This window comes from Pongo pygmaeus, chromosome 23, assembly GCF_028885625.2.
Source record: "Pongo pygmaeus isolate AG05252 chromosome 23, NHGRI_mPonPyg2-v2.0_pri, whole genome shotgun sequence".
In the NCBI taxonomy this organism is placed as follows: Eukaryota; Metazoa; Chordata; class Mammalia; order Primates; family Hominidae; genus Pongo; species Pongo pygmaeus.
Window position 1 is genome coordinate 31,694,593 of NC_085931.1, and position 23,945 is coordinate 31,718,537.

The 23,945-nt window shown below is 47.1% G+C and overlaps 1 protein-coding gene across 1 annotated transcript in view; it reads left to right on the forward strand.

Annotated features, from left to right (window-relative positions):
* Positions 1-457: 457 nt before the first annotated feature.
* The window catches only part of CRKL (CRK like proto-oncogene, adaptor protein), a 37,200-nt gene continuing 13,712 nt past the window's right edge, over positions 458-23,945 (forward strand). Inside the window, exons 1-2 of the mRNA XM_054469099.2 lie at positions 458-1,963; positions 17,541-18,006. Coding sequence (XP_054325074.1) covers positions 1,653-1,963; positions 17,541-18,006 — 777 coding nt within the window. The 5' untranslated portion in view covers positions 458-1,652. The remainder of the gene's footprint in view (positions 1,964-17,540; positions 18,007-23,945) is intronic.

Here is a 23,945-nt window from a genome sequence, read left to right on the forward strand (position 1 = left end):
TTGCGATGGGGAAATCAAGGCCGCAGTGAGCCATGATAGTTCCACTGCACTCCAGCCTGGGTGACAGAAGAAGAACCTGTCTCAAAAACAAAACAAAACAAACTGGCCGGGCACGGTGGTTCACGCCTGTAATCCTAGCACTTTGGGAAGCTGAGGCAGGCAGATCACCTGAGGTCAGGAGTTTGAGACCAGCCTGGCCAACATGGTGAAACCCCGTTTCTACTAAAAATACAAAAATTAGCAGGGCATGGCGGCAGACAGCTGTAATCCCAGCTACTCAGGAGGCTGAGGCAGGAGAATCGCTTGAACCTGGGAGGCGGAGGTTGCAGTGAGCCGAGATCGCGCCCCTGCACTCCAACCTGGCGACAGAGCGAGACTCCGTCTCAAAAAAGAAATAAAGAAAGAAACAAAAACAAATAGGGATTAATAAATAGGCAGAAGCAGGCATAATCCAGGGCAGGCGAAGCCTCGGGGCCACGCCCGAGAGGCATTTGTATTTTACTTTCAGCAGTTCAGAGCCCATGATGGCCAGGTTACCCACTTGTGGACTTCCTTGCCCACTTAATTGAGTCAACCTAACCCTCACCTTCTCTCTCTTCTCACTCCATTTAGCGGGTCACGTAGCCACTAGGGCTTCCTTAGCCTATCAGGCCACCTGGGGACTGAGTCATTCAGTCAGTCACCTATCTGGTGGTCACATCTGCCCCTGGGGTCATCTCTTTACTGGGCCGCCTCGGCCCATCGGGACCTGTCAGTCCTTGAGCTCCCTCAGGCCCCTAGGCTGGCCAGGTCGCCTCAGTGCCACGCCTCCCTGGCCCGCGATTCGGCCTGCACGTTACGCTTTGTTCCCACAAGCAGGTTTTCGAAACGCCGCTCCCTCTCGGCTCCAGCTGTTTTCCTGCCAGCGCTGGGAGACCCGGCAGCCGCAGCGCCCCCAGCGGCGCGCAGCAGCCCAGGAAGGGAGTGCCTACGGCCGGCGCCTCTTCAGCCTCCTCCTGGAACGCGGGAGCTGGCGCCACCAGCGCCCACCCTGATCGTCGCGACGGTGCTCCTAATTGGCTGCGCTGTGTGACGTAACGGGAGGGCCCCGGCGGCCGCCGGGAGCCAGGGCCCCGCGCGTGCGCAGACGGAGCGCGCTGAGCGGAGGGGGGAGGTGGCTGCCGCTTCTCCCGCGTCCGCCATTTTGTTGCTGTGGCTATTGGGAACAAGCTGGGCAAAAGCACCCCGGAGGCGCGACGCTCCTTCGAGTTCCGTGCCTCGTGTGACGGCGGGGGTCGGTGAAGACCCGTAGAGCTGCGGCGCCGGCGCGTTCCAGGCCGGGAGTCACTGGAGGCACCCCTGGGACGCCGAGCAGCCCAAGAACCCCGGGGTGGCCTCCGCTGCGGCTCGGGTTTGCCTGCCCCGACCCCCCCGGCTCTGCCCTGCATTCCCGGGCGGCTCTCTCCGTGTGGCGGCCCCGGAGCAGGCGGGCGGCGTCGGAGGATGCTGCGGGCTCGGAGCCGAGAGGAAAGTGCTGGCCCAGCTCTCTGAGCGCTCCTCCAGGTGTGCGAGAGGCCCTTCCTCGGTCCCAAAGCCGTCTGCCGGGCTAAGGCGTGCAGAGCAGGCGAGGACAGCCGCCGCCCCTACCGCCGCAGAGTCCCGGGTCCGACACCATGTCCTCCGCCAGGTTCGACTCCTCGGACCGCTCCGCCTGGTACATGGGGCCGGTGTCTCGCCAGGAGGCGCAGACCCGGCTCCAGGGCCAGCGCCACGGTATGTTCCTCGTCCGCGATTCTTCCACCTGCCCTGGGGACTATGTGCTGTCGGTGTCCGAGAACTCGCGGGTCTCCCACTACATCATCAACTCGCTGCCCAACCGCCGTTTTAAGATCGGGGACCAGGAATTTGACCATTTGCCGGCCCTGCTGGAGTTTTACAAGATCCACTACCTGGACACCACCACCCTCATCGAGCCCGCGCCCAGGTACGCGAGAGCCCTCCCCGACCGCGGAGGAAGGTCGAGAACCGGTCGGTCGAAGAGTGTTTGTATAGGGGGGTGGGGCGCGCTTGAACCCATGTTCCCCCCATTCTGAACCAAATTATTTTCCAGAAGGCCTCCCTAACGGAAAGGTAGTGTCAGGATCTGGGTCACTGGATAAGAGGATGCGTTTTTTTTTTTTTTTTTCCCTCACGAGGCTGTTTCTCAATGTGAAGAGGATGCGTTTTGAATGTTTAACGGTGGTTGCATAGTTAAAATGCACGCTTTTTGCCTTTCGTGACTTTCTCTGGGTGTAATACTGATGCAGGGATTTGTTGGTTTTTCTAAAAACCTTTTTTTCTTTTTTGCGACGGAGTCTCGCTGTGTCGCCAGGCTGGAGTGCAGTGGTGCGATCTCGGCTCACTGCAACCTCCGCCTCCCGGAGTCAAGCGATTCTTCAGCCTCAGCCTCCCGAGTAGCTGGGACTACAGGCGCACGCCACCACACCCAGCTAATTTTTGTATTTTCAGTAGAGACGGTTTTTCACCATGTTGGCCAGGATGGTCTCGATCTCTTGACCTCGTGATCCGCCTGCCTCGGTCTCCCAAAATGCTGGGATTACAGGCGTGAGCCACCGCACCCGGCCAAAAACCGTTTTTAAGCCATAGACTTCTTTGAGAATCTGAAGATAGCCGAGCACCACCACCCCACCCCCACCCCTCCCCGCCAAAGGCACGTACACACAAGTTTGCACACCATCCCGGGTTCTTGTACTCCCTCCATATCTCTGAACTCCAGGTTAAGAACTCCAGGATTGCAGCCTTTGGAACAGTCGACAAAATGAAAATGCTTTAGCGTTTAGAAACAAAAAAACCTTTAACCAAAATATCAGAACTATATATTGATACTGTGGTGCCAAGTTTGAAGCAGGCCAGACACCACCACTTTTATAGTATGTTAATTACAAAGATAAGAGAAGGTGCGTTGCCTTCAGCGAGGATATTTTTTGGAAAATTTATTGCATATTTTCTCCCCAAGGACCATTAGTAGGCCAGAAATCAGTCTGGTTAATTTCCAAGGTGGAATTAGGCTAGAATATTATTAAGGAAAATTTTTGAATGACACTTAGTTGTGTCCTAGTTCAATTTCAGACATGCTTTTTGTGTTAAGTCTAATGACTTAGTATTTCTTATTTTAAAATTAACGCAAAGTGACCAAGCATTCTCTTTTCCAAGTGAAATACGTTATTTTAATTGATTAGTTGCTTTAATTTGCCTTAAGCGTTTTAGCAGAGATTTGCTTTTATTGTTGTGTTTGCCCTGTAACACTTTGATTTTATCAGAGGTTTCTTTTATTTAAATTATCCCAAAGTTGAGTTGAAAAGTTGCCTAGAATTTTTAAAGTAACAAACTGGCCAGTTCATTTCTTAAACATCTATTTTAAAAGGACTGGGTGTTGATAACAGTTTTTCCAGGGTTAGATGTTTATGACTTTATGGATTTGTCGACCGGGTATTACTCTAAACTTTAAAGATTAAAAGCTATTATAATTGAGGACACCAACTGTTTGCATAGTGGGATAGAGATAGAAAAAAAAAAGCCATGACAGTATAATGACTATAAGATTAACTACTGAACTAAATGGACTTTAAAAGTGGGGAGAAAGTGATTATAAATCAAATACTATATAACAAAGACCAGGACACCAAGAATCTGATTGGTGAAACCTGCAGTTCCTGGCAGATGCTGGTAGTTGCAGTCAACTTTGAGCACAATATAATTCCAATTTAAGGAGTTGAGAATCTTAGAACCCACTGTAGTGAGATTTGTAATATGACTGAATAAATTATTCCTCTCGTTTGTGAGAGTGAATTATATAATTAATACCAGGCATTCACTCAGCCATGCATATGCTTACGTTGAGGTGATGCGTATTAATAATACAGCTGTTTCAAAAAGTGAGTTAATGGGCGGGTGTGGTAGCTCACGCCAGTAATCCCAGCACTTTGGGAAGCCGAGCCGGGCGAATCACGAGGTCAGGAGTTCAAGACCATCCTGGCCAACATGGTGAAACCCCGTTTCTACTAAAAATACAAAAAATTAGCTGGGCGTAGTGGTGGGCGCCTGTAATCCCAGCTACTCGGGAGGCTGAGGCAGGAGAATCGCTTGAACCCGGGAGGCGGAGGTTGCAGTGAGCTGAGATCGCGCCACTGCACAGCCGGGGCGACAGAGTGAGACTCCGTCTCAAAAAAAAAAAAAAAAGGAAAAAGTTAATGGCTTGAATCTCCTTCTAGAGGAAGGAAAAGAAATATGCCGCTTCTCTCTATCCACAGAATCGCCTCCAAATTTTCCGTTCATGCATGTATCTTCTTAGAGAACAAGCATGTAATTCTGTCTTTGCACCCTTTCGTCCTTCCTTTACTGCAGCTGTACTAAGCTGCTAACTTATTCCCTGGTAGCCATCCTTCCTTACTCATACCTTTGCACCTTTCCTCCAGCTGTTGGCTCTTCATTGACTGCCTTAACTACATCTCACTCTCCATCTGTTGAAATCCTACCTGTTGTTCCAGTCCCCTCACAGATTATAGGGCCCTTCTCTGACGCTCCCCCTCACATTCAGCTTTGTTTCTCCTTTTCTGTGCCCTCTGCCTCAGGTCTGTTGCTTTAATTTAGTTTTTCATTTTCCTTGGTATCTCTGAAGGAGATCACCATGCTGGTTGAATTAGATCCTGACTGAGTTTACTTTGTTATACTGAATCTTCGAATTGCCACTCCCAAGCCTGGTTTTCATGGCTTAGGTTTAACATGTTATTAGCCTTTTATAGAAAGCTAGTGACTACTAGAGCCTGGGCCAAGCGGAAAACTCAGTGTAATGCTTCTTCGCATCCCAAATAGGATACATTTAGTGGCTTAACTTTGCAGGCATCAAAACTGAGCTTTTAAAGCCAGAGTTTCATGCCTCTTGGCTAATATTTTGGTTTATCTTGCATAGCTAAAATTTGTAACAATAATGTCCTACTCGAAATTTAAGGACTGGTGGCTTGCATTGTTATAGTTTTATCCTTTTTATTGGAATGCCTCATAATTTTTAATTTTATATTTTTATTCAAATGTTTATAAGAGAATTATAACCCATTGTAACCCAGTGTAGGTACTGGGAAAGATGTGTGACAGACATACTTTATCTCTGTGGAACTCCTACTGTAGTGGAGAGGACAGACTGAAAAGTAGAAAAATAAAGTACTAGTAAGATCAATAAATGCTATGAAGGAAATAAACCAAGGCTGAAGGAATATAACAGGAGGGACCTAACTGGGGTGGCGTGGTCAGAGAAAGTATGAAGCTAAGACCTAAGGGTAAAGAAGAACCCAGCCTAGGCAAGGCTTGGCCTGAGAGGAGGAGAAGAGCCTTCCAGGTTTAGGGAAAAGCTTATGTAGATGTCCTGAGGTGAGAAAGTCCATTGTGTTGGGAGTGTGTTTCTTTTCTTTTTTTTTTTGAGACGAGACACTCCGTCTCGCTCTCGCTCTGTCGCCCAGGCTGGAGTGCAGTAGCGCGATCTGGGCTCACTGCAAGCTCCGCCTCCCATGTTCACGCCATTCTCCTGCCTCAGCCTCCCGAGTAGCTGGGACTACAGGCGCCCGCAACCAGGCCACGCAAATTTTTTGTATTTTTAGTGGAGACGGGGTTTCACCGTGTTAGCCAGGATGGTCTCGATCTCCTAACCTTGTAATCCGCCCGCCTTGGCCTCCCAGCCTCCCAAAGTGCTGGGATTACAAGCGTGAACCACTGCGCCCAGCTTTTTTTTTTTTTTTTTTTTTTTTTTTTGGGAGATGACGTCTCACTCTGTGGCCAGGCTAGAGTGCAGTGGCCCAATCTCGGCTCGCTGCAACCTCCGCCTCCCGGGTTCAAGTGATTCTCCTACCTCAGCCTCCTGAGTAGCTGAGACTACATGGGACTACAGGCACCCACCACCACATCCGGCTAATTTTTGTATTTTTAGTAGAGACAGGGTTTCACCATGTTGGCCAGGATGGTCCCGATATCTTGACCTCATGATCCACCTGCCTCAGCCTCCCAAAGTGCTGGGATTACAGATGTGAGCCACCCTGTCTGGCCTGGGAGTGTGTTTCTTAAAGGAGAAAGGGGGTCATATAAAATGAGTTTGGATATAAAGATCAAGGTCAGGAATTGGGTTTTTATTTAAAGTGCTGTGGGCTCCAAGGAAGGAATTTGAGGCAGAGGAGTGACCTGGGGCTGTTATTGTAATCCAGCTACAAAATGATGGTGACTAATAGTGACAGTGGAGCTGTGACTTGGAGATGCCTATTTTGGAGATAAAATTGATTTGCTGGTGGGTGGGGATGAAGGGAAAGGGAAGAAGGGATGATTTGGTCTATTTGTAACTTTGTATCTTCTGTGTTTTTATCTTTAACTGCTTTTTGTATTTGTGGTATTCCTATGGTGGATTTTATTTTATTTTTTATTTTATTTTATTTTTTTGAGACCAAGTCTCCCTCTGTCCCCCAGGCTGTAATGAAGTGGCGTAATCTGGGCTCACTGCCACCTCCGCCTCTGGGGTTTAAGATTCTCCTGCCTCAGCCTCTCTAGTAGCTGGGATTACAGGCACGCACTGCCACACCTGGCTAATTTTTGTACTTTTAGTAGAGACAGGGTTTCACCATGTTGGCCAGGCTGGTCTTGAACTCTTGACCTCAAGTGATCCACCTGCCTGGGCCTCCCAAAGTGCTGGGATTACAGGTGTGAGCCACTGCGCCTGGCCTAGCTCTAGTGTTTTTTTATTTAATAAGGGCTGTTTCCAGTTTAACAACAGAATGCTTCAGAAAGTAGCTTGCTTTGTTTGACATTTTCCATTTCTAGCTTGTGTCGATAGATAAATTCAGGCTGTGAAGAAAAATTAGAAGAAATAAAATTTTACCATTAAAAACTAAAGGAAGTTGGCCCTTCAAGAAAATAATGTATTGTATTCAGCAGACTTTGAGCATTGCATGTACCTGGTAATATGGAACCAACATTGAATCAGACAGCCCTATCATGCTTCTGAGGAGCTTACTAGTTACTAAAAAAAAAAATTTTTTTTTTTTTTTTTTTTTTTTTTGATGGAGTCTTGCTCTGTCGCCTAGGCTGGAGTGCAGTGGCGGGATCTTGGCTCACTGCAAGCTCCGCCTCCTGGGTTCACGCCATTCTCGTGCCTCAGCCTCCTGAGTTAGCTGGGACTACAGGTGCCCGCCACCATGCCCGGGTAACTTTTTGTATTTTTAGTAGGGACAGGGTTTCACTGTGTTAGCCAGGATGGTCTCGATCTCCTTACCTCGTGAACCGCCCTCCTGGGCCTCCCAAAGTGCTGCGATTACAGGTGTGAGCCACCGCGCCCCGCTTTTTTTTTTTTTTTTTGAGACAGAGTCTTGCTCTGTTGCCAGGCTGGAGTGTGGTGGTGCGATCTTGGCTCACTGCAACCTCCGCCTCCCGGGTTCAAGTGATTCTCCTGCCTCAGCCTCCCAAGTAGCTGGGACTATAGGCGCACGCGCTACCACACCTGGCTAATTTTTGTATTTTTAGTAGAGATGGGGTTTCACCATGTTGAGCAGGATGGTTTCTATCTCTTGACCTCAGGGGATCGGCTCGCCTCGGCCTCCGAAAGTGCTGGGATTACAGGCGTGAGTCACCGCGCCCGGCTACTAAAAAAAAAAAAAAAAATTTAAAGGTTGGCTGTGCTCGGTGGCTCATGCCTGTAATCCCAGCACTTCAGGAGGTTAAGGCGGGAGGATCGCTAGAGCCCAGGAGTTTGAGACCAGCCCTGGCAAGATAGTGAGACCCCATTCCTACAAAAAATTAAAAAATTAGCTGAGCATGTTGTCATGCGCCTTTAAGTCCCAGCTACTTGGGAGGCTGAAGTGGAAAGATTGCTTGAACATGGGAGGTGGAGGCTACAGTGAGCTATGATCGTGCCACTGCACTTCAGCCTGGGCAACAGAGCCAGACCTTGTCTCAAAAAATGAACGAATGAATGAATGTTAAGTTGTATATATTTAATATATTTAATTTCCATGCATGGTAAAACAGCTGTGGGAGAACTGAGAAAGGGTGCTTAGTCTAACCTGAGAGCCCAGAAGAGGAGCCTCACACACTTGTGAAGTAGAAGCCAATCCCTGAAGGGACAGGAGGAAACAAGAAGCATGGTTGTGCCTCTTCCTTACATCCCCTGTTCTAAATATTTAAGAACTCAAATCTAGACTTCCATAATTTGGAATGGGGAAAGGATTGCCAGTAATTTTAATCAGCATAGAATTCAACACTGTGAATAACCCGCTTTGCATTTCTCCTGACCAGTAGTTAAAATCATGTGAATTTGATTCAGATAAAATACAAGAGCATGGCCGGGTGCAGTGGCTCACGCCTGTAATCCCAGCACTTTGGGAGGCCAAGGCGAGTGGATTGCCTGAGTGCAGGAGTTTGAGACCAGCCTGGGCAACACGGTGAAACCCCGTCTCTACTAAAATACGAAAAATTAGCTGGGCATGGCGGTGTGCGCCTGTAGTCCCAACTACTCGGGAGGCTAAGGCAGGAGAATCACTTGAACCTGGGGGGTGGAAGTTGCAGTGAGCCAAGGTCGTGCAGCTGGACTCCATCCTGGGCGACAGAGTGAGACTCTCTCCAAAAAAACAAAAAACAAGAACACTGTCATTATGCTGAGAATGGAATCTTGTCCAATTAAGAGTTGTGTTCCCAGCTGGATGTGGTGGCTCACGCCTGTAATCCCAGCACTTGTGGGAGGCTTAGGCGGGTGGATCACGAGGTCAGGAGATCAAGACCATCCTGGCCAACACAGTGAATCCCCGTCTCTACTAAAAATACAAAAACTAGCTGCGCGTGGTGGCATGCACCTGTAGTCCCAGCTACTCTGGAGGGTGAGACAGGAGAATCGCTTGAACCTGGGAGGCGGAGGTTGCAGTGAGCCAAGATCGCACCACTGCACTCCAGCCTGCCAACAGAGCGAGACTCTGTCTCAAAAAAAAAAAAGAGTTGTGTTCCCATGGAAAGTACTAGTAGCCATTCGATTTGTGACTTTTAAGACTCGAATCCACAGAATTGTGACCTAAATTTTTCCTTTTGATCTGAATGATTAGACTAGATTTCTGAGGGTCTTTAAGATTAAAATATTTTAGTTCTGGGCCTGGCGTGGTGGCTCACGACTGTAATCCCAGCACTTTGGCAGGTCTGGCAGGTCAGGAGTTCGAGACTGAACCTGGGAGGCAGAGATGGCAGTGAGTCGAGATTGTGCCAGCGCCACTGCACTCCAGTCTGGTCAACAGTGTGAGACTTCGTCTCGGAAAACAAAAAACAAACAAAAACATTATTTTAATTAGGGGGCACAGCCTATTAGTTGGGAGTTCAGATTGACTTGAGTTGAATCTGAGCTAAAATCATAACAAGTTGGGTGGGGCCACCAGGCACATAGCAACTCACCTGGAATGAACGTGACAAGAGCAGTGGAAGAGGGTGAGAAGAGGCTTCGAAGGCGCACACTCAACGGTATTCGAATTCTGTCACACCAATTTTGTGACAGAATTAAACCAGAGTTAGGTAATTCGAATATCTGAGCTTTTGTGCTTTCAGAAACAAAAAAGGAGGGAAATAGGAAAGGGAAGTTCTTTGATATATAGAGGCCTACTATATACCAAAGCTCACTGCTAGACTGTTGGCATCTAATGGAAGTAAACCATGTTTTTGTTTTTGTTTTTTGTCTTTGAGAAGCTTTGGTCTATTGAAAAAATTAAAATAGAATGCCATGACAGCTTAAAAGCAAAGGTGATCAACTGTACCTAAGAGGTGGGAAAAGGCTTGAAAGAGGAGGTGCTCTTCAACTGATTCTTTAAGGATGAGAACAAGCACACGAGGTAGAAGAGGTGGTGGCAGTGCTTGCTGGTAAAGACACAGTTATAATTAATGTAGATGATGGGCAGGAAGCTAGGAAGGAAAGATAAAGCCAACTTGTAAAGGGCTTCCTCAGCCTTGTAAATGAGCTTAACAATGGGAGCCATCTAAAGTTTTTAAAAAGAACTGTCAGATTTTAAAAGGAGAACTGATGAGTTTTACTTTTGAGAAACTGCTCTGGGTGGGGAAAGATCTGAAGGACTATTTCTCTGTTACTGGAGAGGGACCCTGAGAAGCTGAGTCAAGATCAAATGCCATAGGAATGTGAAGTGGCACATAGAAGGTGAGGGGAGAGGTATGATGACTTCAGAGAGGATTGAGTGGTGCCTTTGAGAGAAGAGAAAGGGATTAGGGTGGGGGCGTGATTCTTTTCAACAGGAAGAATCTTTCTTTGAGGTACCTGCTGGAAGCCAGGTGGTATTTAGCAATCTGATGGGTTTGTTATTGAGAAGAGAGGTAAGGGCTGAATACATATAGATTTGGGAATCTCAGCTTAGATGGGATCACCCAGAATGAGCAGGCAGAACAGGAATAAGTAGAGGAAGAGAAGCTGTGGAAGGAGAGGCAGCCACAAGTGTAGGAGGAGGAGCCATTAGTGATGGCCTGAAAGCCCAGGACAGAAGGGAGGGGACCTGGGCATTAAATGTTGGTCAGTGATAAAGAATGGTGGTTACTGGCTGGGCATGGTGGCTCACGCCTGTAATCCTAGCACCTTGGGAGGCGGAGGCAGGTGGATTGCCTGAGCTCAGGCTTTTGAGACCAGCCTGGCCAACACAGTGAAACCCTGTCTCTACTAAAATATAAAAAATTAGCTGGGCATGGTGGCGTGTGCCTGTAGTCCCAGCTACTCGGGAGGCTGAGGCAGGAGAATCGCTTGAACCCGGGAGGCAGAGGTTGCAGTGAGCCAAGATCGCACTACTGCACTCCAGCTTGGATGACAGAGCAAGACTCCATCTCAAAAAAAAAAAAGAATGGTGGTTAAAGCATTTTCACTAGAGAAGTACTTAGCTAATCTTGGAATTGAATTTTTTTTTTTTTTTTTTGAGACATTGTCGCTCTGTCGCCCAGGCTGAAGTGCAGTGGCACGATCTCGGGTCACTGCAACCTCCACCTCCCGGGTTCAAGTGATTCTCCTGCCTCAGCCTCCTGAGTAGCTGCGATTACAGGTGCCCACCACCACGCCCGGCTAATTTTTGTATTTTTAGTAGAGATGGGGTTTCACCGTATTGGACCAGGCTGGTCTCGAACTTCTGACCTCAGGTGATCCAACTGCCTCGGCCCCCTAATGTGCTGGGATTACAGGCATGAGGCAGCCACCACGCCCAGCTGGAATTAAGTTTTCTACCTTTTTTTTTTTTTTTTAAACTGTGAAATATTTCATACATAGAAAAGAGTAAGGGTGCCGTGGCTCACGCCTGTAATCTCAGCACATTGGGAAGCCAAGACGGGTGGATCACTTGAGGTCAGGAGTTCGAGACCAGCCTGGCCAACGTGGTGAAACCCTGTCTCTACTAAAAAAACAAAAATTAGCCGGGCGTGGTGGTAGACGCCTGTAATCCCAGCTACTTGAGAGGCTGAGGCAGGATAATTGTTTGAACCCGGGAGGTGGAGGTTGCAATGAGTTGAGATCACACCACTGCACTCCAGTCTGGATAACAGAGCGAGACTCTGTCTCAAAAAAAAAAAAAAAAAAAAAGAAAGAAAGAAAAAGAGTAAGGCTGGGCACGTTGGCTCATGCCTGTAATCCCAGCACTTTGGGAGGCTGAGAGAGGCAGATGGCTTGAGGTCAGGAGTTTAAGACCAGCCTGACCGACATGTGAAACCCATCTCTGTTAAAAATACAAAATTAGCCCGGCAGTAGTAGGGCCCTGTAATCCCAGCTACTGGGGAGGCTTAGGCACGAGAATAGCTTGAACCCAGGAGGCAGAGGTTGTGGTGAGCCGAGATCACACCACTACACTCCAGCCTGGGCAATAGAGTGAGACTCTGTCTTGAAAAAAAGTATATGTAAGCTGGGTGTGGTGGCATGCACCTGTAGTCCCAACTCTACTGGGGAGGCTGAGGTAGGAGGATTGCTTGAGCCCAGGAGTTCAAGACCAGCCTGGGCAACATAAACCCCCATCTCTGCAAAAAATTAAACAAGGATTAGCTGGGCATGGTGGCTCATGCCTGTAGTCCCAGCTACATGGGAGGCTGGTGTGGGAGGATCACTTGAGCCTGGGAGGTCAAGGCTGTAGTGAGCCATGATCATACTGCTGCACTCCAGCCTGGGCAATAGAGCAAGATGCTGTCTCCAAAAATTAAAAAAAACAAGCAAAAAAAAACTATCATCTGTGTGCTCCCTTTAAAAAATAAATAAATAAAACATTGGCCAGTCACGGTGGCCCAGACTGTAATCCCAGGATTTTGGGAGGCTGAGGTGGGAAGATCGCTTGAGCTCAGGAGTTCAAGACCAGCTTGGACAACATGGCAAGACCCTGTTTCTACTAAAAATACAAAAATGAATTGGATGTGGTGGCATGCACCTGTAGTCCCAGCTATACAGAAGGCTGAGGTGGGAGGATCGCTTGAGCCTTGGAGATTGAGGCTGCAGTGAGCCATGATTGTGCCTCTGCACTCTAGCCCAGGCAACAGAACGAGATCCCATCTCAAAAAAAAAAAAAAGAATATTACCAGCACCTTTGAAACTTCCTTTTTCTAGAAGTTGATTGTATTGGTTCTTAGCATGCATAAGGAGATTTTAAGCTTAGAACATATTAACACTTGGTTTAAAGATGTTTTGTCTATGGTTTATACATGTAGAAACTGAGAACGCTTTTAACCAAAAGAGCTGAGAGATTCATTATCAGAAAAGAAAAGTCAGTTACGAATTAGTTGTTAGGGGCTTTGCTGCTCAAAGTGTGCAGTGGACAATAGGCAAAAAGTGAGAAGCATGGTCAAGGGTGTTTGGATGGGCTTGGAAAACCCTGTACATTTTATTTTATTTTATTTTATTTTTATTTTTATTTTTTTGAGGTGGAGTCTCACTCTGTTGCCCAGACTGGAGTGCAGTGGTGCGACCTCGGCTCACTGCAAGCTCCACCTCCCAGGTTCACGCCATTTTGGTGCCTTAGCCTCCCGAGTAGCTGGGACTACAGGCGCCCGCCACCACGCTCGGCTAATTTTTTTGTATTTTTAGTAGAGACGGAGTTTCACCGTGTTAGCTAGGATGGTCTCGATCTCCTGACCTCTTGATCCACCCATCTCGACCTCCCAAAGTGCTGGGATTACAGGCGTGAGCCACCGCACCTGCCTTATTTATTTATTTTTTGGGACGGAATCTCTGTCTGTTGCCCAGGCTGGAGTGCAGTGGCATGATCTTGGCTCACTGCAACCTCCGCCTCCCGGGTTCAAGCAATTCTCTTGCCGCAGCCTCCCAAGTAGCTGGGACTACAGGCACAAGCCACCACACCTGGCTAATTTTTGTATTTTAATAGTGACAGGGTTTTGTCATGTTGGCCAGGTTGGTCTCAAACTCCTGACCTCATGATCCACCTGCCTCAGCCTTCCAAAGTGCTAGGATTGCAGGCCTGAGCCACTGCGCCTGGGCAACCCTTTATATTTTAAAGGGAAGTTGGGGGAGGGTGCTGTTTTCAACCTTACTCAAAGAACAAATAATTGAGAAGCAATAAATTTTCTATTGAATATGCTTCATATTTCCTTAGACAGTGGGGTCTAATGGAAAGGCTAAGATATCTGACATGGAGCAACATGTATTTATCTCTTCAGTGGAACTAATGTGTAATTTTCAGGGGAGTTTGATGAATAAATGAGTTTGAGAATATAGGGCAGAGGACTTGGAATTTATATCAGGGTTATGGCTGGTGAGATTGATTTGGTGTCATATTTATGAATATCTCTGCAGATACTAACATAGAAAATGAGCCCCAAGGTCACTATAGTAGTTTAGTAGTGGAGGGAAATAGAAACTATCTTTATCAAATTTGTACACAGACATACCCCTCACCAGGGAAGCAAGGAAGTTGAAAAGTACACTTTGCCTCCCTAACCCAGGAATTTAGACGGGGGATCAGCAAACTGTTGAGTAAAAGGTCAGATTTTAAATATTTTCAGCTTTTCCATAGGGTCTCTGTCCAGCTACTCAACTATGCCTTTGTAGTGAAAAACAGTCATAGACAATACGTAAATGAATGGGCTTGGCTATCTTCTTCTTTTTTTTTTTATTTTTTTATTTTTATTTTTTAGACAGAGTCTTGCTCTGTCGCCCAGGCTGGAGTGCAGTGATGTGATCTCGGCTCATTGCAACCTCTGCCTCCCAGGTTCAAGCAATTCTCTTGCCTCAGCCTCCCAAGTAGCTGGGCCTACAGGCTCACGCCACCACACCTGGCTAACTTTTGTATTTTTAGTAGTGACAGGGTTTTGTCATGTTGGCCAGGTTGGTCTCGAACTCCTGACCTCAAGTGATCCTCCCGCCTCAGTCTCCCATTGTTGGGATTACAGGTGTGAGCCACCACACGCCTGGCTTTTTTTTTTTTTTTTTTTTTTTTTTTTTTTGAGGTAGAGTCTAACTGTTTCAGGCTGGAAGTGCAGTGACGTGATCTTGGCTCACTGCAAGCTCTGCCTCCCGGGTTCACACCATTCTCCTGCCTCAGCCTCCCGAGTAGCTGGGACTACAGGTGCGTGCCACCACGGCTGGCTAATTTTTTGTATATTTAGTAGAGAGACAGGGTTTCACCATGTTAGCCAGGATGGTCTCAATCTCCTGACCTCGTGATCCGTCCGCCTCGGCCTCCCAAAGTGCTGGGATTACAGGTGTGAGCCACCACGCACTGGCTAACTGCTTTTAACTATACAAATAATAAAATACTCTTGGATGGAGTCTAGGGTGGAACTGACTGTGCTCTTAATAGTGTCTGAAATTTATATGGTACTTACTAGACTCTTCATAGGATCTCTGTGGCTCTTGAAATAGCAGGGGCTGGGTGTGATGGCTCACACCTGTAATCCCAGCACTTTGGGAGGCCAAGGCGGGAGAATTGCTTGAGGCTAGAAGTTCAAGACAAGCCCTGAAAACATAGTGAGACCCCCATCTCTACAGAAAATTTAAAAATTGGCTGTGTGTGATGGCAACTGCCTGTAGTCCCAGCTACTTAGGAGGCTGAAGTGGGAGGATCACTTGAGCCTGGGAGGTGGAGGCTACAGTGAGCGGTGGTTGTGCCACTCTGCAGTCCAGCCAGGATGACAGCAAGACCCTGTCTCAAAAAAAAGAGAAAGAAATAGAAGCAGGGATGTACTTGAAGGGGTATGTGTGTGTTCATGTGGGCACATTGGATGCTTGGTGCTGTTCGGTAATTTTGAATGCTTCACATGCATTATGCCATTAATTCTCATACACCTGACAGATGCAGCGTTCGTCCCTAAGGCTGATTAGCTCATTATGAGTGAAGAGACTAGAACCAGACTCCCTGAGTGCAAGTCTAACCTCTTCTTTGGCTCCTCATTTGTAAAATGGGGATAATAACAGCGTCTACCTCACAGACTATTAAATAATCTAATCTCTTCAAAGACCGTAAACCATGCCTAGCATAGATAATAAGTATGAGCTCTTTATTATTACTCTTGCTCCTACTACTCTTGCTAGCTATTTATTTATTTTTATTTTATTTTATTTATTTTATTTTATTTTATTTTTTTGAGACAGAGTCTCACTCTGTCACCCAGGCTGGAGTGCAGTGGTGCAGGCTTGGCTCACTGCAAGCTTCGCCTCCTGGGCTCTCGCCATTCTCCTGCCTCAGCCTCCCGAGTAACTGGGATTACAGGCACCCGCCACCACACCCGGCTAATTTTTTGTATTTTTAGTAGAGACAGGGTTTCACCGTGTTAGCCCGGATGGTCTCAATCTCCTGACCTCGTGATCCGCCTGCCTCGGCCTCCCAAAGTGCTGGGATTACAGGCGTGAGCCACTGCGCCCGGCCTCTTATTTATTTGTTTTGAGACAGTCTTGTTCTGTTGCCCAGGCTAGAGTGTAATGGTGCAGTCATAGCTCACTGCAGCTTCTAACTCCTGGGCTCAAGGAATGCTCCTGCCTCAGCCTCTTGAGTATCTGGGACCGCAGGTGTGTGCCACCATGCCCGGCTAATTTTTTGTCTGTTTAGTAGAGACAGGGTTTTGATATGTTGGACAGGCAGGTCTCCAAGTGATCTGCCTGCCTTGGCCTTCCAAAGTGCTGGGATTACAGGTCTGAGCCACCAGGTGGTGGATTATTTTTAATTTGGCAAGTCTGTAAGCCCTTTTTTGTTCCTTTTTTTTCAAGGGGCCAGAGGCAGAGGCCTTTGTCATTTTCTATGTGTCCAGGGAAGTGTGCAGGATGTAAGCCATAGATTAGGACTGGGAGGAAGAGTGTGTGGTGGTTGTGACAAGGGTCCAAAGGAAGGCAGCTTCCGAACTTACTTGAGATTATAAAAATAAATTTAAACCAGGTATCTGTGTAATCAAAAGGTTTCTGTAAAACAGATGGAGTGTATGTGTGTGTGTATACTTGTAATTTGAAAAGACACTCAGAATATTAACTTGTGGGACAGTACAGACTACAAAAATTACAACATGATAGAACCTTCTTAACTACTAAGAATACAGAAAGGAAAATAAGGCCAGGCGTGGTGGCTCACACCTGTAATCACAGCACTTTGGGAGGTTGAGGCGGGTGGATCACATGAGGCCAGGAGTTTGAGACCAGCCTGGCCAACATGCCAAAATCCTGTCTCTACTAAAAATACAAAATTTAGCTGGGTATGGTGTTGCACATCTGTAATCTCAGCTACTTGGGAGGCTGAGGCAGAAAAATCACTTGAACACAGGAGGTAGAGGTTGCAGTGAACTGAGATTGCGCTACTGCACTCCAGCCTGGGTGACAGAGCAAGATTCTGTCTCCAAAAAAAAGGCTGGGCTCAGTGGCTCACACCTGTAATCCCAGCACTTTGGGAGGCCGAGGCAGGCAGATCACGAGGTCAGGAGATCGAGACCATCCTGGCTAACAAGGTGAAATTCCGTCTCTACTAAAAATAGAAAAAATTAGCGGGGCGTGGTTGCATGTGCCTGTAGTCCCAGCTACTCAGGAGGCTGAGGCAGGAGAATTGCTTGAACTTGAGAGGCAGAGGTTGCAGTGAGCTGAGATCCTGCCACTGCACTCCAGCCTGGGCAACAGAGCAAGACTCCATCTCCAAAAAAAAATGTAGGGGCCGGGCATGGTGGCTCATGCTTGTAATCCCAGCACTTTGGGAGGCCGAGGTGCGTGGATCACCCGAGGTCAGGAGTTCAAGACCAGCCTGGCCAACACGGTGAAACCCCTTCTCTACTAAAAAAAAAAAAAAATTACCTGGGCGTGGTAGTGGGCACCTGTAATCCCAGCTACTCGGGAGGCTGAGGCAGGAGAATCACTTGAACCCGGGAGGCAGAGGTTGCAGTGAGCTAAGATCGCGCTATTGCACTCCAGCCTGGGTGACAAGAGCAAAACTTGTCTCATAAAAAAGGAAAATAATTTATTATAGAGGAGAGTGGTTTATTAAGAAGTTTGACAGGCACTGGCTTAGAGTAAGATTTTTGTCTTAGAGTAATTTTCTTTCTCTCTTAAGGTATCCAAGCCCACCAATGGGATCTGTCTCAGCACCCAACCTGCCTACAGCAGAAGATAACCTGGAATATGTACGGACTCTGTATGATTTTCCTGGGAATGATGCCGAAGACCTGCCCTTTAAAAAGGGTGAGATCCTAGTGATAATAGAGAAGCCTGAAGAACAGTGGTGGAGTGCCCGGAACAAGGATGGCCGGGTTGGGATGATTCCTGTCCCTTATGTCGAAAAGCTTGTGAGATCCTCACCACACGGAAAGCATGGAAATAGGAATTCCAACAGTTATGGGATCCCAGAACCTGCTCATGCATACGCTCAACCTCAGACCACAACTCCTCTACCTGCAGTTTCCGGTTCTCCTGGGGCAGCAATCACCCCTTTGCCATCCACACAGAATGGACCTGTCTTTGCGAAAGCAATCCAGAAAAGAGTACCCTGTGCTTATGACAAGACTGCCTTGGCATTAGAGGTAAAATCTGTTCAGATTAGCTTTTTGGGTCCTTTGACGTTTGGTTTTAATTTTTAGTTTTAGTTTAGTTTCTGCTCATTTAAGCTCATGGAATTAGAGCACTGGATGATTTTGGAAGAAATGCACTGTTAGCGTTTCATTTTTAAATTTTTTTATAGAGATGAGGTCTCTGTAATTTTAAAAGAGTTGTTTGCCCAGGCTGATCTCGAGGTCCTGGCCTCAAGCAATCCTCCTACCTCGACCTCCCAAAGTACTGGGATTACAGATGTGAGCCACCATGCCTGGCCCATTATTAGTGTTTCACAGCTTGTTTTGTTCTGTCCTATTCCTTGTTTGCCCCAAATTCTCAGCCTCCTTGCTCTTTTTTGTTCCCAAAGCCTAACAGATTTAGTTTTGCAGTCGTTGGTTTTTCTTCTGGTAAGGAAAGATAATAATTAAGGAAGACCCATGACCTAGAGGCAAAATCAACATACAAATACATAGCTACTTGTATGGTTGTGTATTTCTAACATTGGAAGCAGTTGAGAAATATGAAAATGTCTTAGAATTTCTCTTGAGCTTGGTAGAGGAATGAATTTTTTTTTTTTTTTTTTTTTTTTGAGACGGAGTCTCGCTCTGTCGCCCAGGCTGGAGAGCAATGGCGCGTAATCTCCGCTCACGGCAAGCTCCGCCTCCTGGGTTCACACCATTCTCCTACCTCAGCCTCCCAAGTAGCTGAAACTACAGGCACCCGCCACCACGCCCGGCTAATTTTTTTGTATTTTCGGTAGAGACGGGGTTTCACCGTATTAGCCAGGATGGTCTCGATCTCCTGACCTCGTGAGCCGCCTGTCTTGGCCTCCCAAAGTGCTGGGATTACAGGTGTGAGCCACCGCTCCCGGCCCAGGAATGATTTTTTTTGAGATGGAGTCTTGCTTTGCCACCCAGGCTCCAGCACAGTGGCATGATCTTGGCTCATTGCAACCTCTGCCTCCTGGGTTCAAATGATTATCCTGCCTCAGCCTCCTCAGTAGCTGGGATTACAGGTGCCTGCCACCATGCCCGTCAAATTTTTGTATTTTTAGTAGAGATGGGGTTTCATCATGTTGGCCAGGCTGGTTTTGAACTCCTGACCTCAGGCGATCTGCCTGCCTTGGCCTCCCAAAGTGCTGAGATTATAGACATGTGCGACCACGCCCAGCCATAGAGGAATGATTTTAAAATACATCAGCCCTTGCTTGTTATGGATTTTGTAAATTAGAATAGCATGAAATAGAACTTGAACATTTTAATTACCAAGTTATTTTCTTTTCTTTTTTTTTTTTGAGACAGAGTCTCGCTCTATTGCCTTGTTGCCTAAGCTGGAGTGCAGTGGCGTGATCTTGGCTCACTGCAACCTCCGCCTCCTGAGTTCAAGTGATTCTCCTGCCTCAGCCTCCCGAGTAGCGGGGACTACAGGCATGCACCACCCTGCCCACCTAATTTTTGTATTTTTAGTAGAGACAGGGTTTCACCATGTTGGCCAGGCTGGTCTCGAACTCCTGACCTCAGGTGACCCGCCTGCCTCAGCCCCCAAGTGCTGGGATTACAGGCATGAGCCACTGCACTTGGCCAAGTCATTTTCTTCTAACTAAATATTACTTTTTAAAAAGACTCTTTCTCAGCTGGGCACGGTGGCTCATGCCTGTAATCCCAGCACTTTGGGAGGGCGAGGCTGGTGGATAACTTGAGGTCTGGAGTTTGAGACCGGCCTGGCCAACATGGTGAAACCCCATCTCTACCAAAAAATACAAAAATTAGCCAGACGTGGTGGGCATGCACCTGTAGCCTCGGCTACTCAGGAGACTGAGGTGGAACAATCGCTTGAACCAGGGAATTGGAGGTTGTAGTGAGCCAAGATCATGCTACTGCATTTAAGCCTGGGCAATAGGGTGAGACCCTATCTCAAAAAAAGTGGGGAGAATGTTGAGAGAGACCCTAAGCGCATTTCAGAAGGATGAAGTAAGGGACCCTGTTGCTTCAAAAAAACCAAATCCTGACTCACCAAGCAGCCTGCCCACAGATAAAAGTTAGCTAGAGTTGGTTTCATGGGTATTTTTCCATAGCTTGTCCTCAGTGTTTTTTTGTTTTTGTTTTGTTTTGTTTTGTTTTGAGATGGAGTTTCGCTCTTGTTGCCCAGGCTGGAGTGCAATGGCACTATCTCGGTTCACCGCAACCTCTGCCTCCTGGATTCAAGCCATTCTCCTGCCTCAGCCTCTGGAGTAGCCGGGATTACAGGCATGCGCCACCATGCCCAGCTAATTTTTTTGTATTTTTAGTAGAGACGGGATTTCTCCATGTTGGTCAGGCTGGTCTTGAACTCCTGACCTCAGGTGATCTGCCTGCCTTGGCCTCCCAAGTGCTGCGATTACAGGCGTGAGCCACCATGCCTGGCCCTCAAGTTTATCTTTGGACCAGTAGTAGTATCTGAATGAACTGCACCTGAAGGTTTGTTTCAGTGTTTGATTTTTACCTCCCTTTCAAGTTGGCTATAAGGAAAAGGAGCATTTGAGGCTGTGGTGGGGGTCAGGGACTGAGAGGCTCCAGGTCTGAGGAGGCTGCCTCCACAGATAGGAGTGCTGGCTGAGCAGGCCTTCCAGCTTTCTTTCCTTTTTTTTTTTTTTTTGAGATGAAGTCTCATTTGTTGCCCAAGCTAGAGTGCAGTTGATATAATTTCAGCTCACTGCAACCTCTGCCTCCTGGGCTCAAGCGATTCTTTTGCCTCAGCCTCTCAAGTAGCTGGGATTACAGGTGCCCGCCATCATACCCGACTGTTTTTAGTAGAGACAGGGTTTCACTATGTTGGCCAGGCTGGTCTTGAACTCCTGGCCTCTGATCATCTGCCCGCCTTGGCCTCCCAAAGTGCTCGGATTACAGGCGGTGAGCCGCTGCGCCTGGCCAGGCCTTCCAGCTTTCTCACCCACACACAGACCTGCCTAGGCACAGGTGCATGCCTCTGGCCTGGTCTACGCCTCAGCACCTTAGAATAACACGAGGTGCTCTGGGCTGTTAATACCCTGTAGCATGCATTGTGTTTTCAGCCTTTTGAGGCATTTTCACGTCCGTCATAGCATAGGATTGGGGAGCTAGGAGTCAGAGTGGGTGTGACTCGTGTGTGTTTGGCAGCTGCTCGTTGATAACCTTGAAGATCGAGGCTGCCAGTCAGAATTTTAGGTACCTGCCTGTTGACCTCTGGCTCTAGGATGTGTGTTTTAGAAACCTGTATCTAGTGTGCGTGCATGTGTGCTCACTGGAGCGAGTACTAGGAGGTTGTAGGGAGGAACACCAGGTATCACAGAAGGGATCACTTAGAGCTTGGTGAGTGGGTGGATAAGTAGGTGCCTGAGAGAGGTCAGGAGTAGGAGGAAGGAAGCCTGGTTAATGATTGTGTATTTTAAGATAACCTACATACTTGGCCATTACATAGCCCCTAGTCTCTCTGGCCCCAGAGAGAGGTTCTCCACACCTGAGCCTCGTGACACTAACCCAGCCAGCTGAGCTTCAGCCAAGGGTTTGTTTGGTGCTTGACTGAGAAAGAATGTAAATGGGACCTGAGAAATAGACCTTTACCAAATTCCATTTAGTGGTATTTCGCTTTCTGTATATTTAAATGAAACTTTAGGTTATAGCATAAGTACATTTTTTTTTTATTTTCGAGACTGAGTCTCTGTCACTCAGGCTGGAGTGCAGTGGCGCGATCTCCGCTTGCTGCAACCTCCACCTTACGGGTTTAAGCGATTCTCGTGCCTCAGCCTCCTGAGTAGCTGGGGTAAATGTTTTTATGATCGTTATCTTCTAAAACTATTATTAGGATAGTGGTGCCTGTCTGATCTTGTTAAAAACAACTCTTGGGACTTTTGCAATTAGGTTACTAGGAAAAGTATTAAAATTAAAATGAGAAACAGACAAGTAGGACAAAATGTGCCAATAATTGAAGCTTCGTTATTCCCCTAGATAGTATTACAGAGAATGATGATGGCTTAGGTGACTTTATTCCTTAAATTATTTTACAATTTTTTTTAATCTTGATTTTCAAAAGAGGATTCCTATAAGTAAAGAGATATTTTAAAACCAGTCTGTGTTTAGCTATTTTCTTTTCTTGCTGACTTTTCTGCAAGAAGAGAGTTGATCCTGAGATTTGATTTGAAGGGGAGTACTTGGTATCTGTAAGGTGAGTAGAGCTTGTGTGATGAGACTAACGTCACTGAATAGCTGTAGATAGGTGAGCATGCTGGGCAAAGGGCAAAAGTGGCAAAAGACAGCCAGGGCAGTGGGCTTTTGCCATATCACAAAGGGCTGAGCCGAGGAGATTAACAATTTTCTTGCATTGCCTTCATTTGAGTCATGAAACAGCCAGTTTCTCACAACTGACAAGGTCAGGTTTACAGGCAATTTCTTTTTGTTTATTAATTTTTAAATTTAGAGTAAATGCTTGACTGTCATGTAATAATATAATTCTCATTCATTTGCATTCCAGTATGCTTTTCTGACTAAAAGGGAAGAAATATCTTAGCAACTTTAGAATTGTACTTAACCCTGGGTACACACACCCATGACTATTTGTATGAAAATTTGTATTTAAGTGTCTAAATGCAGCCTCACCTGTGCTTTTCCTCCATGGTGTGGCATAAGAAAACAGTTGGTGACACAAGCTGGGGATCTGTGGGAATTGAAGTCAGTGAAACAGATCGTGTGGAGGAAAAATAGTTTCCCAGGCTTACAAGTGAGACTTAAAGTGATTTGGGATGAAATTGATATAAATCAAGCAGAAAGGTTGTATTGATACCTTAGGTCATTTAGTTCAATCATTTTCCCAGTGCTTTTAGCCCTCTTCAGAGTCTTAACTCCATGGCCCTCCAGTCTCAACTTGGACACCTCCAAAAAAACATTCACTTCAACAAAAGTTTATTGAGTGCCTATTATGTGACAGGCTAGGAACTTGGGATACAGTAGTGAACAAAACAAAGATGTCTTTCCTGTGGCACATCTGGAACATAAGTTTCTTTTTTTTTTTTTTTTTTTTTTTTGAGACGGAGTCTCGCTCTGTCTCCCAGGCTGGAGTGCAGTGGCGCCATCTCGGCTCACTGCAAGCTCCGCCTCCTGGGTTCACGCCATTCTTCTGACTCAGCCTCCCAAGTAGCTGGTACTACAGGCGCCTGCCACCGCGCCCGGCTAATTTTTTTTTGTATTTTTTAGTAGAGACGGGGTTTCACCGTGTTAGCCAGGATGGTCTCCGCGCCCGGCTAATTTTTTTTTGTATTTTTTAGTAGAGACGGGGTTTCACTGTGTTAGCCAGGATGGTCTCCATCTCCTGACCTCGTGATCTGCCCTCCTCGGCCTCCCAAAATGCTGGGATTACAGGCTTGAGCCACCACGCCTGGCCCATAACAGTTTCATGAGGTGGTCTGTCTCATGTTATATGGCTCTGGTAGCTGACAAGTCTTGTGTTCTGGCTCTCCACCAGGGAGAAAGAAGCCACAGCCAGTCCCCTTCTTGTGTTTGCCTTTCCCAGTGTGTGGACTTAAGTGCATGGCCCCATAGTTGTCCCTCTTGAGTTTTGTTGTTGTTGTTGGTTTGGTTTTTCTTGGTCTTGTCATACCATCTGCGTACATCTCTGAATCCTTTTTTTTGTTTTGTTTTGAGATGAAGTCTCACTCTTGTCGCCCAGGCTGGAGTGCGATGGCGTGATCTCGGCTCACTGCACCCTCTACCTCCCAGGTTCAAGTGATTCTCCTGCCTCAGCCTCCCGAGTAGCTGGGATTACAGGTGCCTGCCAACCACGCCTGGCTAATTTTTGTATTTTTAGTAGAGAAAGGGTTTCACCATGTTGGCCAGGCTGGTCTCAAACTCCTAACCTCAGGTAATCCGCCTGCCTCAGCCTCCCAGTGCTGGGATTATAGGCATGAGCCACCACGCCCAGC